Genomic DNA, 24,908 nt, shown 5'->3' with positions numbered 1-24,908 from the left:
TATTTTCAACTTGCCCAAGGACATGTCGACAAATGACGTGCTCAAATATGATCAGTGGTCTACCTTTTCCCTGTATTATAAGTTCGACATCCTAAGACTATTTTATAAGGCAAACAACGACAGCCTGCCCGAGCCCCTGATGAAATCGATACTTGAAAACTCCAGCCACGGCTATTCGCTCCGAGGGAAAGTACTTTCTTCTATACCACGACTTAACTCGCGATTTATGAAAGACTCACTTAGATATAAGAGATCTGTCCTTTGGAACATAGTTTTATACCACGAACAACATAAAAGTTTTTCAAGCTTTTTCGACCCTTGAAAGCGGGTTGCAAATAGAGCCTATTTTAAAGATTTTAACTTTAACGCCCTGTCGGCTTCGACAACCCGCCACAGACATAGTGACTTTATATACAACTAGTTTTAGTTAGTTTATTGTAATCATATAGTAGATTAACTTAGTAATAGTTCTAGTTAGCAATTAATTAAATAATTAATTTCATTGTAAATCTAGGAATTGTAATCTAAACATTTTAATCGTAAGTTTAAATTTTTAGTAAAGTTAAATTTAAATCCACGACCCCACAAGCTTTTAGCTTTAATTATTATCGTGTTTAAATAAAGTTTATCTATCTATCTATCTATCTATCTATCTATCTATCTATCTATCTATCTTCTGTCGTGAGTCTTTTGCGGTGATCGCCTCACGAATGACTAACGATTGCTTTTGCTGCGAGTCCTTGCGGCTTCTGTCGTGACTCTTTTGAGGTGATCGTCTGACGAACAAGTAACGATTGCTTTTGCTGCGAATCCTTTCGGCTTCTGTCGTGACTCTTTTGCGGTGATCGCCTGACGAACAAATAACGATTGCTTTTGCTGCAAATCCTTGGGGCTTCTGTCGTGAGTCTTCTGCGGTGATCGCCTGACGAACAACCAACGATTGCTTTTGCTGCGAATCCTTGCGGCTTCTGTCGTGACTCTTTTGAGGTGATCGCCTGACGAATGGCTAACGATTGCTTTTGCTGCGAGTCCTTGCGGCTTCTGTCGTGACTCTTTTTCGGTGATCGCCTGACGAACAAGTAACGACTGCTTTTGCTGCGAATCCTTGCGGCTTCTGTCGTGACTCTTTTGCGGTGTTCGCCTGACGAACAACTAACGATTCTTTTGCTGAGAATCCTTGCGGCTTCTGTCGTGCGGTGATCGCCTTACGAACTACTAACGATCGCTTTTGCTGCGAATCCTTGCGGCTTCTGTCGTGAGTCTTTTGCGGTGATCGCCTCATTGCAACGAACAACCAACGATTGCTTTTGCTGCGAATCCTTGCGGCTTCTGTCGGGAGCCTTTTCGGTGATCGCCTGACGAACAACCAACAATTGCTTTTGCTGCGAATCCTTGCGGCTTCTGTCGTGAGTCCTTTGCGGCGATCGCCTGATGAACGAATAACGACTGCTTTTGCTGCAAATCCTTCCGGCTTCTGAATTGAATCTTTTGCGGGGATTTGCTATTTCGCCAAGGAAATGTTATACTGACAAAGGTAACTGACATCTGTTTGTTTCGTAGGTTCATTTGATTATAAAAATGACAGACACTTGGTAGCCAAAGCCTAGTGAGGGCTTTGTAATCTTGTTTTGCTTTTTCTTCATGAGCTAAACAGTTTTTCTTTGCATGGAGGTTCGTTGAGTTTTTGGAACAATAACTGTGGGAAATGAAATGAATGTGAAAGTTTGTCGTATGTAAGCGTTTGAAACAAGTCATAGGTTGCTTGTTGTACTTATAATAACAACAATAGATCTTCATTAACTGAATATCTAGATTACGCCTGTTAACCGAATGGACATTGTTTATACTTCACTCTTCTTTTGGAAGGAATTCACGATTTATTTTCAGAGTGAAGCTTGGATCCCTGAAGGATAATCAGAACACTGTAAGCACATTTTATCTTTCCCTTTTGTTTACTGTTGTATGGTAAGTGTAATCTTTTAAGTGTTACAAAACTTTTCCAGTCAGATGTAAAAATTAAATGAAACCATTAACGTATTTTTTGCGTTCAGGGTACGCAATACTAAATCCGTTGCTATAATAATAGTTTTAAGGAAATGTACCTTGCTATGGTATATTGAAATTACTCGCTCGCTGGCTGGCAAAAAATGGTATACCCGAACATGCTGGCAAACTTTTGGCAAACCTTTCTTATGCTGGCTAGCTAGGTGACAAATTTAAAGCATGCTGGCTCGTTGACGACCCCAACGTCGAGCGCTGGCTGGGAGTCCGATAACTTCAAAATCCTGTTTGCTGGCGGTGAAGAGCGGGTATTTTTTTCCCAGGAAAGTTAAATATTAAACAAGATTGACGTAGCGACACTCGGCTAATGTTAAGCACACTGTACGGTGGATTTTCTTCGAAACTGTCGTTGGGTACTCCTGTTAAAACAATACTTCGGCTGGTCTCAGGTTTAGATGTTACTAAGTTATAAAAATGAAATACAATATTCATTACATAATGTTGCAGATGTTGGTCCTGGTTTCGTTCATTGAAAAGTGTTCGTTTCGCTCATATAAGTTCATTAAGGTCGTCGAATATTAAAAAGACACATTCTCATCAAAGCTTACCACATTAACATGAGACAGGTCACTTTCCAGGAAACAAATGCTCATCTCCTGGTCATTTTTAACGCCTGGACGAGTCAAATGCTCATGAAATTCAGCCTTCGAGTTGGCCATAGTACTAATTCGAACATAGGAAGCCAACTCCACTTCAATTTTGCGAAACACCTAACATTAATGGTCGTGTAAAAGCTACAAAATCATTAGTTCGAGCTGCCTCGATGCACGCTTTGAGTAGTAACCGCGCAAACACGATAGCGTGAGTGCTCGACATATTAACTTTGTATTTGGCAGCAATTAATCTAATGACTTAAAAGAGTTATAATCAGCGATAGTTCGGAAAAAAACAATTACACGACGATTTATATGCCTAGTCCTCTGTTTTAAATCCATATAGCGATAAATCTTTGATATTCAGTCCCGTTTACCTAATATTTGTTCATTTCTGTGCAGCTGCTATGGTGCGTGAAGTCTATAAAGCCCTAGTCCAAAAGGGAAACGTTTGGCGACCAAATACGATCAAAAGTTGTTTGGTGACCAAACATGTTGATGTTGAGCTGGGTATCGAGCGTGTCTGAACGAACAAAATGTTTCACAATGGTTGATGAAATGTTTGACGTTGTTCAAATTTTATCAAGCACGATCTGACACGCAAGGTGTCCAAACGGGAAAATGTTTGGTCACCAAGAAATGTTTGACCGTGTTTGAGAGCACCAAACACTTCGCGTTTGGAAAGGACTTAAAATATATTATTATATGGCTTTGGCTTGTGCCCGATATAACGCGCGCTCTGATTGGTTAATTGTCAATGAATTGTAGGGCATTATTCTCCCGTAATGTCCACGGGCCGATTACGGATTATGCAAATTAGGAAGAGCCCGGTTCTGAAAATTCAAGCGCATTGAAGCGATGAAAGCCGATTAAAATCAGTACGAGAATAGCAGTAGCTAAAAGTTTAGAGATATTTCTTTAATAAAATTTATATAGATGACTTACCAGTCGGTAACCTTGGCGGACACTAGTGAAAAACAATCAAAGTTTGCCTAGTCTTAAGTAAAGCTAAAATCGCTAAGTAAAAAACACCATCGGCAGATCTGCCATACATCCTGAGCAGAACACCACAAAGAAACGTATAAGTTATCATCTTAGTCACAGCAATTACCGAAGTATTGAACTCCGTCAAAGTTCTCGTCAAATAGATTCCCTCGCTTTGACACAAGCAAGTGTAAATCAGCTTCCAGGATCATCAGATGTAAACAATCGGGCGGTTTCTGTCGGTAGCAGTGTTTCTGATAACTGCAGACGTTCACAAGGCTTGAAATGTTCATCCATAAATCCCAGAATGAAGAAGGCGAAGATATGTTGTCGAAAGCGAATGCGAAGATCGAGTTAAGCTTATTTTGAGCAGTGCATTCTGAAGCATTAGTATCTTCTTTCACCGAAAGACGGTTGGTTTGGACAATTTTGAAGCACTTGCTGTCTTTTCTATATCCGTTGACGTTTCGCCCCAAAAGTCGGAAAAACTTCCCCATCAACTTGTGGTACCACGATACTAAAATACGTTTTTGAGGCTGTGACAGTGACTTTTCCGTAAAGAAATGAGTGTTTTTAACGGAATACGTAATACAGTGGTGAAATTCACTGACTATGTAGTTTTGCCCTAGGTTTGAGACGATGAATGAATCGGTAGACGCGCGCATCGCCGGATGTAAATTGACGACTTCCGCTCGAATGATTTTTCTCTTTAGTGATATGATGAGCCATATAATAAACAACTTAATAACCTCGACCGTTCGGTCGTTACGGGAAAATCTCAAACCTCGGCCTACTGTATTGACCTCGCTATCGCTCGGTCAATACGGCAAGGCCTCAGTTTGAGATTTTCCCGTAACGACCTCACTCTCGGTTATTAAGTAGTTAATAATAAAAGACCGTTGTTTAGGGGAAGGAGGGAAAATTTCCCCCCAAAGCACTCGAAAATGGCTGCATTTAAAATGTCTTTTAGCTGTCCTCAGGTTTATTCTAAATGTGAACTAAACATCATGACTACTTCGATTTCTCAGCTGCTGTGGTCTTTGCAGTTTCAAAAACCCTGAACTTGGAAACATCTTAAGTAATTGAAAAATTCATAAATCCCTTTCCATTCATCATAAACGTTGTCTTGCGTCCTTTCCTTATTCTAACACTTCGAAACCTCGATTTCTGTTTGGTTCACTATAACTCTTACATCCCACTAAGGTATACTCTCAAAAAAACTTAGTGCGCCAGAACACGACTGAATATCCTAGAGGGTTGTAAAATTAAATCCTGTCACCATAGTACTATTAAAAAAAGGTGTCTTTCGTCTTAGTGAAATTTCGTCTTACCCTTACTATTGTATAGCATCTTCCTAAAGCTCTTAAATGTTCGTCTTGTACAAAGACAGTCAAATAACACTCTTGTGGTATCCAGTGTCAATAAGCAACTTGATATGTAATGGTAATAGGACTGAGTGGAGTCCAATTCGGTCGGTTATCATAAAAGTGATAACAAAATCGGACGACCGCACAGCGGGAGTCCGATTTGTTTATCACGAGTATGATTACAGACCGAATTGGACGACACGAAGTCTTATTACCAATTAATCATAAAGATTACAATTTCCGAGAAAAGAAGAATAGCCAAGTTATGAAAGAGAGGGAAAATTTGCATTAAAATACCTACAAAAGAGATGTAAACATTGTAAGGCCACCGCGCCTACTACCGGCAATTAGGCGCCAAAAACACAAAAGCGCACGCACGCACGCACGCACGTAACTACAACTTTGAATGTGATTGTTTGATTTAAACTACAACTCTGAATGTGATTGGCTTATTTAACTGTCCGATAACAGACTGTCCAATAACAAACTGTCCGATAACAACTTAGCGAGTGAATTACTGGAAAATAGGAGTTTTTTTTAAACCAATCACAATCGAGGAAATTGTAATTTTTATGATTAATCTAAAAATCATTCCACGAACGCCCGTAGCGCCGAGCTGACTATAGTCATCTAATACCCAAAAGGAGCAAGTGGGATAATTGTTCTCTTAAAAACGCTCCCAAGATATAACCACCTCCGTACCGTAGCTTAGGGTGAAGCTTAAACGTACAAGAAAGCGAAGGCAACACTGACACGAAAGATGGACGCGCAACTTTGAATGTGCTATGTCATATAGCATGTTTACATTAATAATAGTAAGAAATTTTATGTAGTCTCTGCTGGCATGTTCTGGCTTGTCGAAGTTGTACTGTTCATGAGTCAAGCAAATTAAAAAAAAAAAACAAAAAAAAAAAACAATAATAATAACTTTAGGGCCAGGTCGTTCGAAAGCCAATTATGACACCAACCCAGAATTAAAAGTTAACCAAAGAATTAATTTAACTTAATGTCTTTCACTGCTTATGTTTTGTGAAGTTTGAGATTATTCAAATTCTAAACAGAACGACAAAGAATATAAACAGAACCTCGTTCCCCCCCGAAAAGTTACAAAAATGAAAACAAGTTCAAGCTTAATCGGACTTTGAACAACCCGGTCCCCATCCCAGGTCAGATAAGAATTGTAAACCTGCCTTTTGAATAAAATCTGAATTAAAACTTATTTGAAAAAACAAACAAACAAACAAACAACATAAAAAAAAACAAAACAAAACAAAAATAGATAAACTAGGCCGAGTTGTTCGAAAGCCGGTTAACAGGAACCCAGAATTTGAAGTCAACCAAAGTATTAATTTGTCTCGTATAAAAATGTTTTGCAGTTCTTATTTACAATATAGACAGAAAACCTCACCAGAAAGTTACAAAAGTGAAGACAAAATTCACGCTTATCCAGAGTTAGGAAATCAACCCGGCCCTGAAGCCTACACAGACTGCGATCAGATGACAAAATTACTTTGGAAAAGCGATTTCTGAAAGCTTGTGAGAATCAAATGCAGAGGAGTGTTCAGTCACAAAATTAGCCCCTGAGGAGGCTCCCGTTAGAGCACAACTACAAGTGGCGGAGCCGTTAGCACGGAATCGAGCGGCCCAGTGCCTCTTCACCAGGCTCCACCCCGCCGGATCGCGGATCGCTTTTCGCCGCTCGCGCGTAGGACTCAAAGGTGAGCCTGCTCTCAGGCTATCACAACGAGAAACTTAATAATTGATATAGACCGCTCGAATCACGAAAATTGTTTTCTTCCACACGTTGTTGTTAGACACTTTAACTGCTCGAACTCCAACATGATGAAAAACAGGAGGTGTTGAGAACCAATCAGAGTCCGGTATGTTTTATATCGTTATGATTGCATCAAAATTCGATCAGTTTAGCTTGTGTGTTGATATAAACTGTCTAACTATAATAAAAGTAAAATAACCATTAACGAGACCCTGCTGCTGCGCAATTTAGTATAAATTATTAAAGCCACACCCACACAGGGGGAGGTAGTCCATGGGCCAGACCACTTTTCGGTACCAAACCTAAGGACAAAACCTAAGTGTTATCAGCTGATACTACTGCATGAGTTGTTTTCAAATTTTTATGATAACCTTTCTGAATGAGTAGCTTTGTGTGAGATTTTTTAATTTAAAATTTCGCAAAAAAAATAGCTTCAACATGGAAACGGGGCTCAGAAGAAGAACCTCTAAATATATGGTCATGATCGTTTTATCAGTACTTTAGATATTTGGAAAAAAGGAAAACATTTGTATTTCTCCTCGAAGTTGTTAAAAATTGAAATTCGTGTCAGGATTTCACGAAAAACTAAAAAACAACCGATGGTGTCATTCACGTTGCATCATGGGTAATTCCAAGATGGCGGCATTCTTGACAGGTGTGTAGGGCTAATTTGAGCTAAGATTTTGGTTCCTTATAGAAACGAGAAATGTTCTCAGGGGATAAATAAACAGTAAGCATCTAGGTAAACATTTAGAGAAATCAATTAACTAAATATTAAGCTGATAGTGTCGATTTTTGACAAGAAACTTACAGATCCTCGAAATAGGCGTTCGAGTATATATCAGTCGTCATTTTATACGAAAGGTGTAGCTGTAGATGACATAATAAGAGATTTTGAAATATGTGGAGTTTGAAATGCATCAAAAGGAAAATGATATTAAATAATAGTTTTCCTTTGATATGAGGGTCATTTCATACATTGCTAAAGATAATTTCATTCATATATGGTGACTAAGCTAATTTACAATGACCAGTGCGGATGGTCTTTTGTGCTGCTTTTGTTGTTTATATAAAATCATTTTTGGTGAAGAACGAACACCTGAATAAATAAATACAAACTTCAGCGCTTAAATTAAACCGGTTTAAAAATGCCTTTTTAAAACCGTTAAGTCTTAATATTGACGTAGAACCTTGCATTACTGAATAGGTGGCACAAAAAGAGGAAATGTGACGCCTGAAGAACAAAACATCGATCAAAAGCGATCACGTTCAGAACATTCCAGTTGTGCATGTATTATTCACTGTGCTAACGATGATACGGAACTAGTCAGACCAAAAGATGAGGTGTCCTGAAGTACACTTGTAAGAGGCGAGCAGCTGCTGTTCGTTAACACGAACACCTTGATATTGCTGAGACATTAAATCAAGGAGAAATCCCAACATTTACTATCACATAAAATGTCGTAGCGGGTTTACCATGAGAAAGCTCTTGGAAACAATTTCAAAGCAGCAAGCTTAACTGACGACCAACAACCAACGACAACTAAGAGGACCTCGATCCGAGAGTCCCCTACCACCAGCACAACTTACGAACATGTTTGCATATTCTGTGTATCTTTAAGGGAACAAGAAATCGGGAACCCTTGGAACAATGTAGAAATTTGCATGGAGATCATTCGATTAGAAAATCAGCCCTGGAAAAGAAGGACAGCAGGATTCTCGCAATTGCGTCGCGTGAAATCGTAACAGCTGAACCTTGTTACACAGAACATGCTACAAGGGCTATACTAGGGCTGAGGCAAGTCCCACTGGGGCTTCCGATGGCTGTGGTGAATCGCTAGAAGATGAGTATGCTTATCTCAAGTCAGAAGCTTACCAGATGCTTACATCAGATGATTACATCAGATCAGATGTTCCTGCAAACGAAAAAAAAGTCAGATTGACTGAAATGACAGAACTACTTATATCATACGTATTTAACGTCTTTGGTTGTTGAAGAAATCAAGTCATCCACAAAGAAGCACACCAGACAGAATCTCCAGGTAGAATTTGGCGATGTCCTCCTCTTTGAAAATTTGTTAGAAACCACCAGTGTCTTCATAGTTCCCGCCAATTTGACACACTTCATGTGCCTAAATACATAACAACCCTCCTCCTGGAAAAACAGGACAATGCAAGTCAGTCTTCTCGGAGCTCAAATATACACCGGACTGCTATTGACATTCGCGAAGTTATTCAAAGAACAGAAAATGAGATGTCATAGTCTCCCGCCCTTCAGATCTCGCTAAGAGCGCAATGAATGTTCCCAAAGAGCAGGGTCCGTTCTTGCAAACGAATGAGACCGGAAAAAAAGAGTGGCCAGATAAAAACCGTCATCCAAAAGTGCAGAGGTCGATGAAATCCTTCGCCCAAGATCTGATGTTTGGAGTGAGCCGAGAGGAAAGATTAAGCCATCCAAACAGATCCCTCTTCCCTATGCTGTGAAGACCCTGACAGATAACGTTGAACTCATCCAAATGCCTAATCGTTGCGGCCACTGAATCGCCTATTCCCAGCTCGAAGAAATCAACACTGCACTGTGCCTTAAGAAAATGACATCAACAAGTGAAATCCCATTGCCAGATAACATCCAGCCTCATGTTGGCTCTACTTTGGCATGGGATAACATTGACCGTCTAGAAGAGACGTTATCGGGCGAAGGAACATCGCATAGAGTAAATGGAATAGCGGTGCACGCGAGGCATTTCGGAACACAACTCAACGCAGATAGTTCAGACCAAAAAGAGGAGTGTCGAGGCACTGGCTGCAGAAAATCTTCCCATTTACAATGCAGAAGATGGTTTCGGTCCTCGTTCTGGAAGATTTGTAGAAGTTACCCGCCAAAAAGCTCTTGAAAACGCACGAAGAAAAAACCTCTTAAGGGTCTTAGTGCGACTACATGCAGAAGAATCCGAACACAAGGTGTAGCAGTGAAGAAAGTTCCTTTTGAATCCAAAGAATAAAAAGGCCTTCACAGAGTTTGTGGTAAAGGGGTGGAGACGGGATCAATACAGAACAAAGTTGACAGGCAAGGTCACTTTTCGTGCGAGAGTGACTGTTATGAGATTACCTCACAAGCTGCCAATAGAGTTGAAGAGCTCAACTCCACACAGGAAGAAGCAGATACCTCGCTTATTCTACATGCAGCTCATGCAGCTAAATCGGGCACCAAGGCGGTGGTTGTGGCATCAGAAGATACAGACGTATTCTTGCTTTGCCTAGCGTTTAATCACTTTATTCGGCATCTATGTATGTCAAGTGTGGAGCGCAGACAAGAACTAGATATGTCAGTATCTCCAGTGTGGTGGCAGCCGTAGGAGAGGAACTTTTCAAATGCCTAATTAGTATGCATGCTTTCACTGGTTGTGACACAGTGAGTGCCTTCGCTGGAAGGGAAAAGATAACAGCGCTACGACTTATTAAGCAATAGACATCTTACCAAGAAATGTTTAAGTAGCTGGGGATGGAATGGGTTCTATCAGATATGCTTTTTCAGAGCCTTCAAGAGTTTACATGTAAGCTCTACTGCTCTCAACCGGGAACTGATAACATTAATGAGCTGAGGTACAGGTTGTTCTGCGCCAAGAAGGGTGAAATCGACTCCACCCAATTACCACCTTGTGTTGACTGCTTGTTCAAGCATGCGGCTCGCGCAAACTTCCAAGCAGCCATTTGGAAGCGAAGTCGGCAAAGCTGCCAAGGGACACGACCCCCATTGGTTTTGGCTGGCGCGAAGACGGTGATAACTTTGCCATTGACTGGATGAGCGGTGACCCAGCCCCTTCGAAAAACCCTACAGCCGTGCTAGAACTACTGTCTTGCTCGTGTACAAGGTCAGGTCAACTTCCTACCTGCAGTTGCCTGGCAAATGGTTTAAAGTGCACGGATGTGTGCAAGCTATTAGACTGTGACAACAGATGTGAGGAGTTTGTCTCAGATGACAGCGAAGAAGACGAAGAAATCTAACTTTAATTATCAATGTAATACATGTACAAGCAGTTTCTTATATCCTGAACAATTATTCATATTTAACATTTGGCAAGTTTAGCCATGAAAACCATCCAAGAACTTTTTTTTTAAGTTAAAAATAAGTTGTTGACATAAGCTCTGAAAACGTTTGAGATATTCAATAACTAAAAACCAGTGTATGTAACATGATTACATTTGCATTTGCTTGTATTTGACCGTAGTAATCACATTTGTACCAGTTCTATGTGTTCAGCCCAACCGAGTCATTTGCAATTGATCACGTGATAAGCCTGGTATAACTACTCATTTGACATGGTTATCATATACCAAACTAAGCAAGAGGAGTCAATGTAGTTTAGAACGAGCGTTCGAAAGTCACCAATGCAATTTACACGAGCACTTTCTTTTTTTTCACATTTTTCGTCTTATTGTTCATATTTATAATTTGATAAGTGTTGCCATGGAAACCATTCAGAGATAATACCTATAAGTCATATAAAAGTTATTGGAATTAGGTGTGAAAAGTGCTTTTGACGTTTGCAATAACCAAAAATCAATGTATGTAACATTTTCAGGTTTGCATTTAACTGTTATTAGGCATCTTTTTACCAATTCTGCTTATTTAGCCAGACCGAGTGACGTCATTTAATCACGTGATAATCCTAGTAAAGCTACTCATTTGGCATGGTTATCATACACCAAAATAACCTAAAGGAATCAATGTTGTTAAAAATAAGTGTTAGAATTTGTCCCTCGTTTTGGTACCAAATGGCTCTTTCCAGGGTCCTAGCCCATGGACTAAGGGGCAGAACGAACAGTACCAGCGAGGATATTTATATCGGTAACAACACTGCAAGCCCCCCTCCCCTTTTGCTGGGTAGATGCAGGAAACAGAAACAAAACACTGATTATGGTGGCAAAACATGGGTGGCAGGGAAGACAGAGCCTATCTCCCCTAGAGTAGCGGCGTCTCTATGGGATCCTATGTTACTAAAGGGACCAGAAGAGGGGTGCCTCTCTGGGAGGACAATAGTTCAGATGGTACGATGGCACCATGCTGGAGAGATCCAGACCTATTTCCTTGGGGGTAACATAGGATGGACCAGAGGAGGGGTGCCCCTCTGGGAGGACAATAGGTCAGATGTTACGATGACACCATCCTGGAGAGATCCGGACCTATTTCCAAGGGTGGCCATAGCACTTACTGTGGGGCAAAGTGCAGCCTAGGTTGCACTTCCCTGCCATCAAAAAACCTTTATTGACTAAGCAGCTATGGTTTACACACAATATAACAAATAGAACGTGGCAGTGAATAAACTGAGAAGGTTCAGCAGGCGAAAGCCACCCTCTCACAAAAGGTAATTACAACCACATGGAGGAAAAAGATGGGAAAGGACAAAGCTACCAATACAGGGAGGGAGGGAGGGGAAAGCGGAGAACGGCCTGGCTTGAATACTAGCTCACAACTGGGACAGGGTCAGAAAACAATGGTATTTTACTAACTGTGGATTGAAGGAGTTGGGAGGGGTATAGCACGCTGAAATCACATGAGAGCATGGTGGAAATCACTGGGAGCTTTGTCATATGATTTCCCATATGGTAAAACGATTGCGTTGCATTGGACGTTGACCTAAGGTTATTGCACAATGGCTAATAGGGGGAAAATAACGGAACTGGTGACAACCTTAGATGACAGCTATGATGTAGACTACAGACTAACTTTGCCTCACGTGTAACACACGTTCTTGTTTAACGGAAAAAAAAAAACAAAAACAAAAACAAAAACAAAAACGAAACAAAAACAAAAGAAAACAAACAAACAAACAACAACAACAACAAAAAAAAAACAAACAGATATGAACCGAGAAATGTAATGCCTTACAATTAATCTCTAGCGCTTTACAAACATATTGGTTGTTGTGATGATGACATGACTGCGGTGTATAGTAACATCACGAGGACTCTTCTGTTTCTGTTAATTTAATGAAGTGAACTAATTCTGCCTCTAAAAGAATTAATTTTTAATCACTTCATTCCCAATAATTACACGTGTACCTTGTTTGCTTGTTTTCTTGCAGTTCTAACTTTCTATAGATATGTATATTCAAACAATAGACACTAGCAAACTAAACTACATAAGAACACATGACCAAGTACTGAAAATAAAATGCAAAAAGAGGTATTACCGGTACTTTTAATATTTAAACATTAAAGACAAGCGGAGAAACTTGCCAAATACACGAAAGGATGTCAGGAGTAAAACGTTAGATTGTACTAAGTTCCGTTTCTGGTCGACCAGTGGTTTGAAAAGAAAGCAAAACAAAAAATAATAAAATAATAATAAAAAAAAATTAAAAATAGACCGTGTGGAAATTTGAGGTCCATTGAGCCACTGAGTGAGTACAAAATATATATGCATGATCGATGCAGTTGTGTACATTTTCGGTGCAGCTTTTGGTCCTCCGTCGTAAGTTTCTTTGCTAGTTTTCTTTTTTTGGAACTATAATTTGATTCATTTTTAATAAATCTGACTATAGAGCCAATATTACTGTAATTTAAGGAGGCACGTTTGCATTTTAGTGACACAAGGTGATTTTTATTTTTTTTTTACTTTTTCTAATGGTTTGATCTGCTGAAACCACCCATGGCCATGGGATCGAGAAATTAAAAGAGGAAAAATGCTGATGGTATTCCTTCACTGACACTCATAAAGTTTTGCTTATTTTGGATAGTTTTTTTTTCCAAATGAAACTGTCTGTTTTTGACATTTATCGTGCCAATCGATCAGCTAATTCTGGTAAAATATAGCGGTTATATTAATGTTGAGTTTGAAATGTTGCTGAATCACTAATTGAGTAAAACAATTATTTTCAAAGATAAAGATGAACGTAGAGGATGTAATTTGTCCACCCGCTTATTTCCCTGTTCACCCACTGTTCACCCACATTGGGAGAAAAATTGCTTTCGATATTTCAAAATCAGCTAAGGGTTAAGAACACAGGAATTGCGTGACTAAAAGCCCAACACTGATACTATCTATATAAGAAATAAAGCTGGGTTGAACCTTTCTGCGCCCGTTTATAAACTACTGATTTCGTCGAGAAATCACTTGTTATCATTTTGCGACTTTTACAATTTATGGCCTGGTGGTTTCAACTGTACTTCGTACTTTTCTATGTGCTCTGGGAAAGTATGCTTAAGTACAGTATTACAGTATACAAAAGAAAAACCAAGATTCGTATATATACGTCGCTGAACAATTCACATATTTATTTGGTCTTTGTCGAATGAAACTCAATTTTTCTTTTCTTTTTTTTTTTTTTGACCTTGTACATGTCCTAAAGGTTCCTGGAGTGCATTGTGATAACTGATATTATGAAAGCGAACAGTATTTCCTAAAACAGAAACAATCTACATTGCACACAAAGTGTTTATTGTTTCAACGTGTATGTTTGAGCCCAAAGAGAGAAACGCAATTAACTCCTCAATAGACTCAAAAGTTGATTGAAGCTTTTAATGAACCGTGCACAAGAAAGACACAGTTCAGTGAAAGACTACGACAAATTAATTATCAATGCGTGTTCTCCTATTGGACACGTAAAGCAGTTTTTTTTCTTTAGATTTGACAAAAGTCTTTTGCGATATTCAATTTAAAACTTAGCAATTATTGGAAGTTTATTGAAAAAGCGAACCACAGTAAATTTTCTTCAGTTGATCTTATACGTGTTCGATAAGAGCTATAAACTGATAAAATATTAAGTTTTAAAAGGACTGCTGCTAAAGTCCATTAAAACCGGTTTCACCTGCTCCCCACTGTTATATTAATTTTTCAGTATTCGCCCCCGCAGCCTCGCTTCCGTGCTAATGAAAACTCGGCAACATACATCGTTTGAAAGAGGCCAGAAGAGTGAAAATTCCGTCCGCAGTGCCACTCAAGTCCACTTGAACACACTAAGGCAATAATTGCGTTAAAAAGAGTAAAAACTTGAGGTTAGTACACACAAAGCCTTCATTAAGACTTATTTAGTATGATGCTTCGAACATGTTATTGATATACTGCCAATATTTATTTAACATTAATGGGAATAATGTTGTGGAGGAATATCATTTGAAAGAGATAAGATCTTGACTTCTCTGCTCGGATTGGATGCTTTCGTTTCTTTTTGGCCGAATAACAAAACCACTAAGAAGAAACGTAAAGAGATTTATTTTTGTTTCTTTCCACGATGCCGTCAGGCTAGTAGAATTATTTTCTATACGTTTCATTTGCACACAGTGAAACCTGCATGCGCGCCATCGTAAATTCGGTTTGATTACCTCCGCCTGTTTTATACCGGGTTGCTTCTCGGCACTTTGAGAAGCGTTGATATTGCGACAGCTTAACAGCCTGTCTGTATCCCGCTTTACTTTCAGTTGTTACATGTGAACAACGAAATTTGGCGGTTTCACTGAAAAGACACTCAAACATATTATGTTATTATTAACGTGGTGAGTTCGCAATGCCAAATATTGTCTCTTTTTTTAGGAAAAATAAAAAAAAAGATTTTTCAAAAATTGATTTACAGAGAATAAAAAAAAAAGGAAAATATAAAAAAAATCAATTTAAAGAGAATAATTCTCTTACGAATGACTGCTCCTACAATGAAAGCGAAATTCTCGAGATTTGTCCGGTTAATGTAATCAAGTATCCCAGAAAAGCAACAATTATCGATCTTTTGAAACAATTTTTTAGATTTGAATTTATAATTCGAGATTATTTCCATTACTTCACCCTCCGTGAAGTTTCAACTAGTCCATGCAAAACAATCTTGCCCTCTAGATAACAGGGCTAAGAACAAATAGAATATTTCTGTACGTATTAACTGTTGTCCACTTCGTTGCTGACTTACAAAGTTTCAATTGCATCTTTATTTGCGGAACTCATCGCCTGCTCTGAGGTCTATTATATTAACACTGATACACAGTTCAACATACGGTTACCGCTTTGTCACGGGCACTATTCGCACGGAAATTTTCACTAAGCGGGTAGATCAGTTTCAGAATATCAGGGGAGTAAACTGATAAGACATTTTTTTGTTAACAGATCTGAGATAATTTACAACTTTTTTCTTTATATCATGTAAATTTATTTACTTAAAAATAAAATTATTCTTTACACGTTACAGAAAATTATACTTAAAAGATTATATTTTGTTAAAAAAGGAATATCATACAGTTAACAGAGAAAACCATGAAACAACGAAAAAAATTATTGGAAAAGGAAGGTCCATTTGCACCACGTTGTCTTTAGGCCCTGTCCACACTACCACTACGCCAGAGAAATCTGAAAACACAACAATAACCGGCGGCAGAAAAGCTTGTGCCTACCTTTGATGGTCAGGGTAAATCGCTAAATACTGTGAAGTCCACATCATTTTGGAAAAGCATCGTTTTCAAAATGTTTTCCGTCCACACTAAAACGAAAAGCCGTCGTTTTTTTGGAGTGTTTTCGAAATTAAAAGCTCCGTTTTCGGTGCACAACTTTCCTGGATTTGTGTGGATGGCAGGCTTAACCGTTGACATAATGCTGCGTTTTCAAATTTATACGGCATGGTGTGGACTGGGCTTAACAATTAATTCTATCAAATTTACATGAAATGAATGTATAATTTTTCGGTAAATTTAAATTTTGTCTTTAATTATTATTATTATTGTTATTATTATTGTTATTATTAGACAGCAGTAAAAGCGTATGGCAATTATTATTATTATTACTATTATTATTATTATTATTATTATTATTAGACAGTAGTAAAAACGTATGGCAATTATTATTGTTATTATTATTATTATTTCTATTTTTTACAAAAAGCGTCATTTGAATTGAAACGTGTCATAAGCGTCAAAAGAAAAAGAAAAAGAAAAACAAGTTTTGCTCTTGAAATATAGTGCTGTATTCTTTTTGCATTGAATGTTGATTATAATCTATGTAAAGTTTAACACATTTGTTGTGAGTTAACAGCAGGAAATAGCAGTAACAGTACACGAAGGCTAACATTGGCAACGATTGTAATTATCCGCTCGACAGCTGATTGAAAAAACCTAAAAGTGTTAGCTTCCTGGGCTTTATCTCCATGTCACCTTTGATTACGCCTCTCACGGTTTACGCTCCATATATAAGTCTACATTTGGCTATTCAAAAAATATTATTGTTAGTTGCTCTCTTTGTTCTCTTTGTTTGCTTTTGTTATTCATGACAGAGAGTCTATTTTGCTGGTCACTCGCAGTGTTTTAGGTTGTTACAATAAAGAAATATTCATGTTTGCGTCAATAATTCAACATAAAGTTAAGGTTACTAGGATACGAACCTCATTCTCTTGAATTGCTTATTTCGGCGACACTTCATCTTGTTTGTTATTTGCATGTTAACTGAGTTCAGCGCCTTATAACGCCTGCCAAGGATTATGATGGCTGTAGCACGATAAGTGAGCTGTTTTTGTGCACTAGGAAGGTAGTGCGTCTTTCCTTTTGGCAACATTGACATATCAACACTTAATTATTCATAACCGGCTTTGCAGATTTGGACTGCAGTGGTCAGGATAGACAGAATGAACAACACAAGCAACGTGACGCAGAAGAATTCAAACACGACAAAACCTGTACATATGGAATTGACATCTTTTTTAATGTGGTGCTTTGCCTTTGGAGTTGTCGACCTCATCGTCATTATTGCGAACGTCGTCACGTTAGTGGTGTTTTACTCGAGTAAATACCTCGTGCGAAAACGACATAATCATTTTTTGATCCTATTAGCTATAACGGATATCATGGTTGGACTTGTAGTGATGCCGTTGTACTTATATCAACTGGTTTCCTGGTGGACCAACGAACACAACGTGTTAAAAAACGCCGTGTTTGATACCTTCACAGCAATGGACATCTTTTCTGGGTTCGCCTCTATCTTTACTTTGGCTATTATTGCAGCGGATCGAGTCTATGCAATAGTGTTTCCTCTTTACCATAAGGTTCCTCCAAAAGGAGTTTATCCTTCTATGATAGCCTCGGTTTGGGTATTATCGGGATTACTAGTATTATATTACTTTTTGTCTCGGGTCAATATTGTACCCAAGGAAGCTTTTATTTACCTGTTATTGATCAGCATATCGATTTCCCTTCTTGTTATTTGTATTTCGTATTTACTAGTTTGGGCTCGAGTGAAGTGCTTTGCAATCAGTCACGGTTTACGAGGAGCGTCATTCAGGGAAAGACGCTTAGCAGAACTGCTTTTTTTAATCACAATCATTTTTGTATTCACGTGGTTACCATTTCATGTTATAAACTTCATTTTCCATTTTTGTAAATCGCCAAAATGCCAGCCCTCATCCAAACTTGTTTACTTCAGCAAACTTTTACACTACAGCAACTCATTTTTGAACCCGGTGGTTTATTCGTACAGAAATGTCGAATTTCGGAAATGTTTAAAAAGACTCGTAAAGAATGTAACATCTCAGTCGAAGCCATTACTAACGGACAAGAGAGAGCGAAATCTAAGAGGCGCGACAAGGGAGAGAAAATTGCTTCTGGAAAGGCAAGAAGCATTTCGTCGCATTGTGGTGAAAGAAAGCAGGGTTTGAGAAATGCCCCGAGTAGATCAGTCTTGATTTAGACAACGAACGAAATCACGTTTCAAAAAGAAGACCTGCATGCTTATAATGTATATTGTGCCAGTTACAAATCAGTAGAGTTTGAAAGATATAAACGAAGTTCCAATGATTTTTATCAAGGCCGGATATTTTATGCTGGAATATATAATGGCAGCGCAATCAACACAGACCCGCACTGTGGACGACCCTTTAAGAAACGTTTGTTTTTTTCTTTATATGTACATAAATAAATAACTCTTATCGACTGTTGATACAAATCACTATAAAGACTCTCTTTTGTTTTCAAAGCCATGAAAATTAGCATTTCTCTTTTATCCTGTTGTAAATTATCGCATCGTATCATTCCTAAAGGGATTATTGACATATATACATTGATAAGAGTATGCGCTTCAAATGTGAAAAGCCAGCGACTTCTTTCGAGTTCAACTGTACAGGCTTTTTGTGTGTCTCTTATGCTAAATAAATTGAGAACATTTTTGACACATCTATTTATCAATGTCAGCAGGTGCCAGAACCCGTTTTCACAGTCATGCATAATATGTGTTCTAACGACCTTTTCAAGGAAAAGCCTTGTGGATACTTTTTCCGGCAAAAAAATTACTGCATCTGACGATAAAACGCTAACTCTGCTCAATCAGTAATTTCGTGTTTGACTGCCGTCATTCACAATAGCGGACCTCTCAGGAAACAGACGTTTACCTCAATGGGTTCGTGGCTCATGATTATCAAATTTCGATCCATTTTGTTGTTGTTGTTGTTGTTCTATTTTTCAATGTTCGTTAGTTGTCGCCGAGAATATTAGGTGCGGTTACGCGGGACACTTTTACCACGGGAATCTGCATTTAGTATATGTGGCCGACCTTTCCCGAGGAAAATTTTCATTGATAAATATCCATGGATAAGTGAAAATGATCATAAGAAGCGCCCATGACATTTAAGTAAGTTAAAATGGTGTTTTGATGCCCAATGTGCAAGAGCCAATCACGATGCTCCGTTCGACTTCAACACATTGAAACACGCAGCATACTCAAAAATAACGTCAGGTTTGCGCTTTGATAGGGTAAGTATTTGAAGGACTTACTTATCAAGACCCGAAAAAATAAGACCCCTTTTCTAATGAACTGCGGCGTTGTTCCCTCCATAAGAAGTATAAAAAAGCTTCCTATTAGCATGGCACAGCAAGAGAGTACATGAAGATTAACCTAATAGAGTTAATCCCTCATGTAGGCCTTATTCCTACAGTAATTACATTTAAGCTATTTTTGGATTAATCCCGGCTTCAAAAATCTCAACAGGGTTCTAGAGATAGCCATACCCCATTGAGGTTCATTGACACCCTCTGTGAAGGTGCACACAATCATGAAAGGGGAATACAAGCTCCGTAAAAACAAAATCTGTGACAGCTCTTTTTTGTCGGCAAACTAAATGATCGATGTATTAACGCGTGAAAAAAACAAAACAAAACAAAACAAAAACAAAAACAAAAACAAAAACAACAACGAAAACAACAACAAAACAAAACAAAAAACAGGCAGTGTCCGCTTAATACAGGTTTCTAACAATAGAGATGACCATAACAGTCAAGTTTAAGGTGTCCTTGTTCGCTTAATAGAGGTGTCTGTTGAATACAGGTATTTGTTGCAGTTAACTTGAGGGGAAAGAAATGGGACTTGTGCTGCTGTCAGCTTATAGAGGGTGTCCGCTCAATATGGGAGCCGCTTAATACAGGTTTGACTGTAGATTAAAAGTCAGGGGAAATGGATAGCTGACTTCGTCATCGACGAAAATTTCATAAAACGGCAAGTCGTACAATGACTTTTTTTCTGTCATACAAAGCCAGGAAACTAAGCTGCAAACGTTTCAGTTCAAGATTCTCCATTGGAGAAGAGACGGATTCGGCTAACTTGTTTATATCCTTTTTGCCACCCAGTTCAGATCATGTGACGATTCATTTGCGAGGTAACAATAGACCATTTAGACAATAGACCAGTTTTCTCTTCAGTGACCTGGCCTTTGAATGGGAGTGAGGCTGCAGGTGACCTTGTTTTGATATAGACTTCACTGTTTTTGCTGTGTAAATCAAGTTCTTATGCTAACTAGTTTGCATTTACATGAGAAAAGCAGAGAGGTCTGTATCAAAGCCAGGTCACCTCTAGCCTCGCTTCCATTCATAGGCCAGGTAACTAAGAACATAACTGTAAAATGGCCTATAGTTCTGTTTGTACATACTCCCATGCAATCTGTCGCGTGTGGAAAATAACACAGTTGTAACCTCCCAAATGAATCATCACGTGGTCTGAATTGGGTGGCAACCAGGATGTAAACACGTCACCCGATTCCGTCTATAGCTGGTTTTCACATGACGTCCTAAAATTCGAACTACAAAACTATTGACCTTCCTGAGATTTTACTTTAATGATGTGTATAAGAGCAGCTGAAAACTAATATTCATACAAATTTTCGCTCCGAATGGGTTGAAATTCTAAGCTTTTGCGTGACGCGGCATTTACATGACGGCCTAGAGAGCTGTCATGATGGTTAAAAAAGTGACTTATTTCGGGGAATTTGGCTGTCTGAACAGTTCATGTCTTAGAAAAAGTATTATTTTAATGTTTTAGAGTTCCTCGAGGGATAAATTCACGCTTTTGTAGCAAAATTCAGTGACAGATGTTTCTGTTGGTTTCCGGCCGCCATGTTGGTGCCCATATGGATGGGCACCAGCATGGCGTCTCCATACAAATCTCTATAAATTTGGGTAACAAATTTCTCCGCATATCTCGCATAAGAAAAATTGCTGTGACCAGAATTTTAGCGAGAGTCTTTGCATTTTTACCTTCTTTCATTCCCCAGATTCTGGACTTTATCTATTGACCGGTTTTGATTTTTATTTTGATCTATTTTGAATTGCGTGACACTGAAAACCAGCAATTGAAACGGATAATAATATTATGATAATACTATCTTCCTTAATCATTGTAAGCTATTGTAACCTGTCTCTTCATTAACTATACGAAAAGAACCATGCAACTCTTTTTTCACAGTCAACCTGACTAGCAATCTCGTACCTCGAGTCTTCGTTCCTTACTGCCCATGCGGGCTCGCGAACGAGGACGCTGGGTACGGGGGTGCATGGCTAGCGGCATGGATTGCGGGTGCATGCGCTCGACGACGACGACGACGACGACGACAAACGACGACGACGACGACAAACGACGACTTCGCGCATCATGGCGGCCATACTCCAGCTAATACCAAGTCATACAGCCTTGGTTTACAGCGGACTTCTTTGGTATTGGACATCCCTGTTATTGTCAATTGACACCTGTCAAAAAATGTATCCACTGACCAGTATCACGTGACAATATCGCGGGCTTAGGTTCAAAGCTCATCGAGGTCACGTGTTTTTGTTTTACTCGTAGGCTCATGTCGGGTTAACTTGTTGAAATCAGAGCCGGGTTGTTCGGAAGCCGGTAAACACTAACCTAGGATTAAACGTTAACTGAAGTATAAATAATTCATGCGTACAAATGTTTTTCACTGCTTTTGTTTAGTGTAGTTTGAGATTGTTCAAACTCAAAACAGAAGGCCAAACAATATGCAGAAAAACTTGAAGCAAAGTTACAAAACTCAAATCAAAATTCTCGCTTATCCTGGGTTGGCTTAAACGGGCTTTGAATAACCAGGCCCAGGAGGTCCGCTTTTAGGCTTGGCTAAATCTATATATAATCATTAAAAGGCTCATCGCTTTAATCACAAACGATTGGTATTTTATGCCAGAAAAGTAGCATTTCAAAAGTTTGTTATTTATTCAGTATCAAGCAGCAGACAAAATTTGGCGATAATTGCTTTTCTAAAAGTTAACTTATGTTAAATAGACAAAGTAGGGAAAAAACGGGTATTTATCAAATTAATAATAAATTTTTAATACGTCAAGATATCACGCAGTTTTTGCAAATTCTAATTTTGGATTTATTTGCGTTTGAGGGAAATGAATAAAGAAACCAGAATGTGTTTTTAATGTTAACAAACTGCTAACATAATTTTCGCACGCTCTGAACTGTTTAACTACTGATTTAGAGCAGTTGCTCAAGGGATTGCTGAAAGTGATATTTAGAGGAAAACTATTTTCCAGCGTTTTGCAGTGCTAAGGAGTGAATGTTATATGACGGAAAGCTTGCTTCGGGAAAAAAAAAAAAAAAAAAAAAATGATCTCGCTTGCGCAACTGGTGCCAGTCTCAAGCCGCGCGTTAGAATTTTAAATCCCTAAAACTCGGAAGAAAAGAGGAAGAGTTCCGATTTTTCTTATGAAAAGAAATAAGTTAGCTTTCTTTATAATCGTACGTATGGAATTATTGTTTACGCGTAAAAAGTGGAAAGCTACTGTAGAAAGTCCGTTAATAATGGTGTTTCTTACCCGATACCTTTCATGATAATGCGAGTTTCAATGCGTACGTGTAGCATTAAGCACGTGGACGTTCTTAAGCTATTGATTCTGATTTAAATTTTCGGATTTAGATGCTTGTGAGTTTTAGGGTCTTTTCTGTTCTGGTCATGTGACCGGTCAAATATGTCCGCGATTCATAGCCAATTGGTGGTTAAGACGGACCCCTCTGAAACTCCAATTACCTTGTGCTATACACCCGACACCTCAGAGCAAAAACAAAATAGCCTCCCTGTTTACTCAGCTGGAACGACTTACTCACGCTTTTCTAGGTCGAGCGCATGTCAGTTTCCCACTAATAGATATGTCTTTTTTCTATTTTTGGCATTAGAATGAACCTATAATTTGTGGTCTGGGCTGGCTGTATCGCTGGTTTTGTGTTTGCTAAAGCAGGATATTGGAGATATTAATGTAGTAATTGAGCTTATTGGTATATACTAAAGTACCAAAATTGCGATACATGAAGGTCGTTTCCTGGTTACTTATGAAATGGAGGAAACCCCGAAATAATAGTTTCCTAAGATACATAAACAGGAAAATTCTGACAGAAATCGAAAATACACAAGTATGGTTACCACTGAAAAAGATTTCGACTACGAAAACAAAATAGCGAAATTTGTGGCCTTTCGTTTCCAGCCAGCTATTTCTTTCCTATTGCATCTGGATGTGATTAAATTTCAATGGACAGCTGTAGCAGTCTCAAATAGTAAAATAATCATAACTACCAGTTATTAATTAACACAGGAGTTCTACTTTACAGGAATTTCACTATTAATGACATACGCACGACTGTAGCAGTTTTTAAAAGTGATAACAATCAGTTTAATTAGCAATGTGCAACTTATTAAGACTACCAGTTATTATTCATTTTTTCATATACAGATATTTCAACATCTTTGAAAAAGGGATAACTTTTGAATAGCGGTTATTAAGGTACTATATACAACGAGTAATGAGAAGTTCTAAATACCTAGCCATATCTTCATTTTCTGTGACAAAGAAAGCAGTTGAGTGTGTGCCACATGTGCATGATGGATAGTTTTGAGATACGCTGCTATATTTTTTACTATCTCTGACAAAGTTAGCTTGTGGGTAGGTTATCAAATTGCTTTATAATTAATGGATAGATATCCATTTCCTAACTATCCGATAGATAGGTATTTGAAGACATGACTGATCATCGCGGTTATACAACTTAAGCAGTTGTGAAATTAAAGCCTGAAAAAGAATTCAGGCCTGAACCGGATTCGAACCTATGACCTCTGCGATATCGGAGCAGTGCTCTACCAACTGAACTATCAAGCCAGCTGGAAGCTGATCATGTTACGAGTTCGTAATATACCCGTAAATGGTGAAGAATGCAAGTGAATATATGAAAGATCATATATTTGAACAAATAATCATATATGTCGAGGAAAAGGTTGTTGTTATTCATCGTGGTAGATGGATGTAGTCACTTTCGATGTAGATCGCGACGTTTCGACTGCTTACTGCTATTCTTCTTCAGGTGATAAGGTCGACTGATTGCACGGTATCATTTATTTCACAAAGGTCGGCTGTGATTGGTGCATTTCAATCCTCCTATTGTTCCATTGTTCCGACGAGTAGCTGTTCCCTCAGTGGTCCGCTGTTGTACCGTTCTCCTGTTGTTGTGACGGTTTTTTGACCGTGGGCATCCATGCTTCAGGAATTTCAATTCCACTATCCCTGTTGATGTTATTAGGGTGAAGTCTTATGTGAATCGCTTCCTTGACCCTACGCGTGTACCAGTGAGGATCTCGATCAATAAACTTGACTTCATTCCAGATGGGATAGTGGCCGGTCTCGTGGGTGTGTTCAGAAACGGCGGAGGTCTGGGTACGGGCGAGTCGTATATCCTTGTCGTGTTCTTTGATCCTCTCCTGCATAGATCTCCCTGTTTCTCCGATGTAGACTTTGCCGCAGGTCACAGGGAATCCTGTAGACAACACCATCTTGTTTAGCCGGGTTGACGGTGTCCTTTGGTCGCACTAAGTGTGACCGAAGTGTCGTGTCGGA

At 38.8% G+C, this 24,908-nt stretch overlaps 1 protein-coding gene across 1 annotated transcript; it reads left to right on the top strand.

Moving 5' to 3' along the window:
* The first annotated feature begins 17,008 nt into the window (after positions 1 to 17,008).
* Positions 17,009 to 18,914, top strand: LOC110046211 (somatostatin receptor type 2-like). Its single transcript, XM_020751898.2, has one exon. The coding sequence runs from the start codon at positions 17,375 to 17,377 to the stop codon at positions 18,398 to 18,400; it is 1,026 nt and encodes a 341-aa protein (XP_020607557.1). The 5' UTR covers positions 17,009 to 17,374; the 3' UTR covers positions 18,401 to 18,914.
* Positions 18,915 to 24,908: the final 5,994 nt, after the last annotated feature.

This window comes from Orbicella faveolata, unplaced genomic scaffold, assembly GCF_042242905.1.
Source record: "Orbicella faveolata isolate gen_17 unplaced genomic scaffold, um_ofav_v1 contig_46, whole genome shotgun sequence".
NCBI classification, from domain to species: domain Eukaryota; kingdom Metazoa; phylum Cnidaria; class Anthozoa; order Scleractinia; family Merulinidae; genus Orbicella; species Orbicella faveolata.
The sequence above is the reverse complement of the archived record's forward strand: the minus strand, read 5'-3'. Positions and strand labels throughout refer to the sequence as shown.

Excerpts from the sequence above, each read along its gene's own strand:
- LOC110046211 (XM_020751898.2), top strand. The coding sequence starts at position 17,375 with ATGAACAACACAAGCAACGTGACGCAGAAGAATTCAAACACGACAAAA.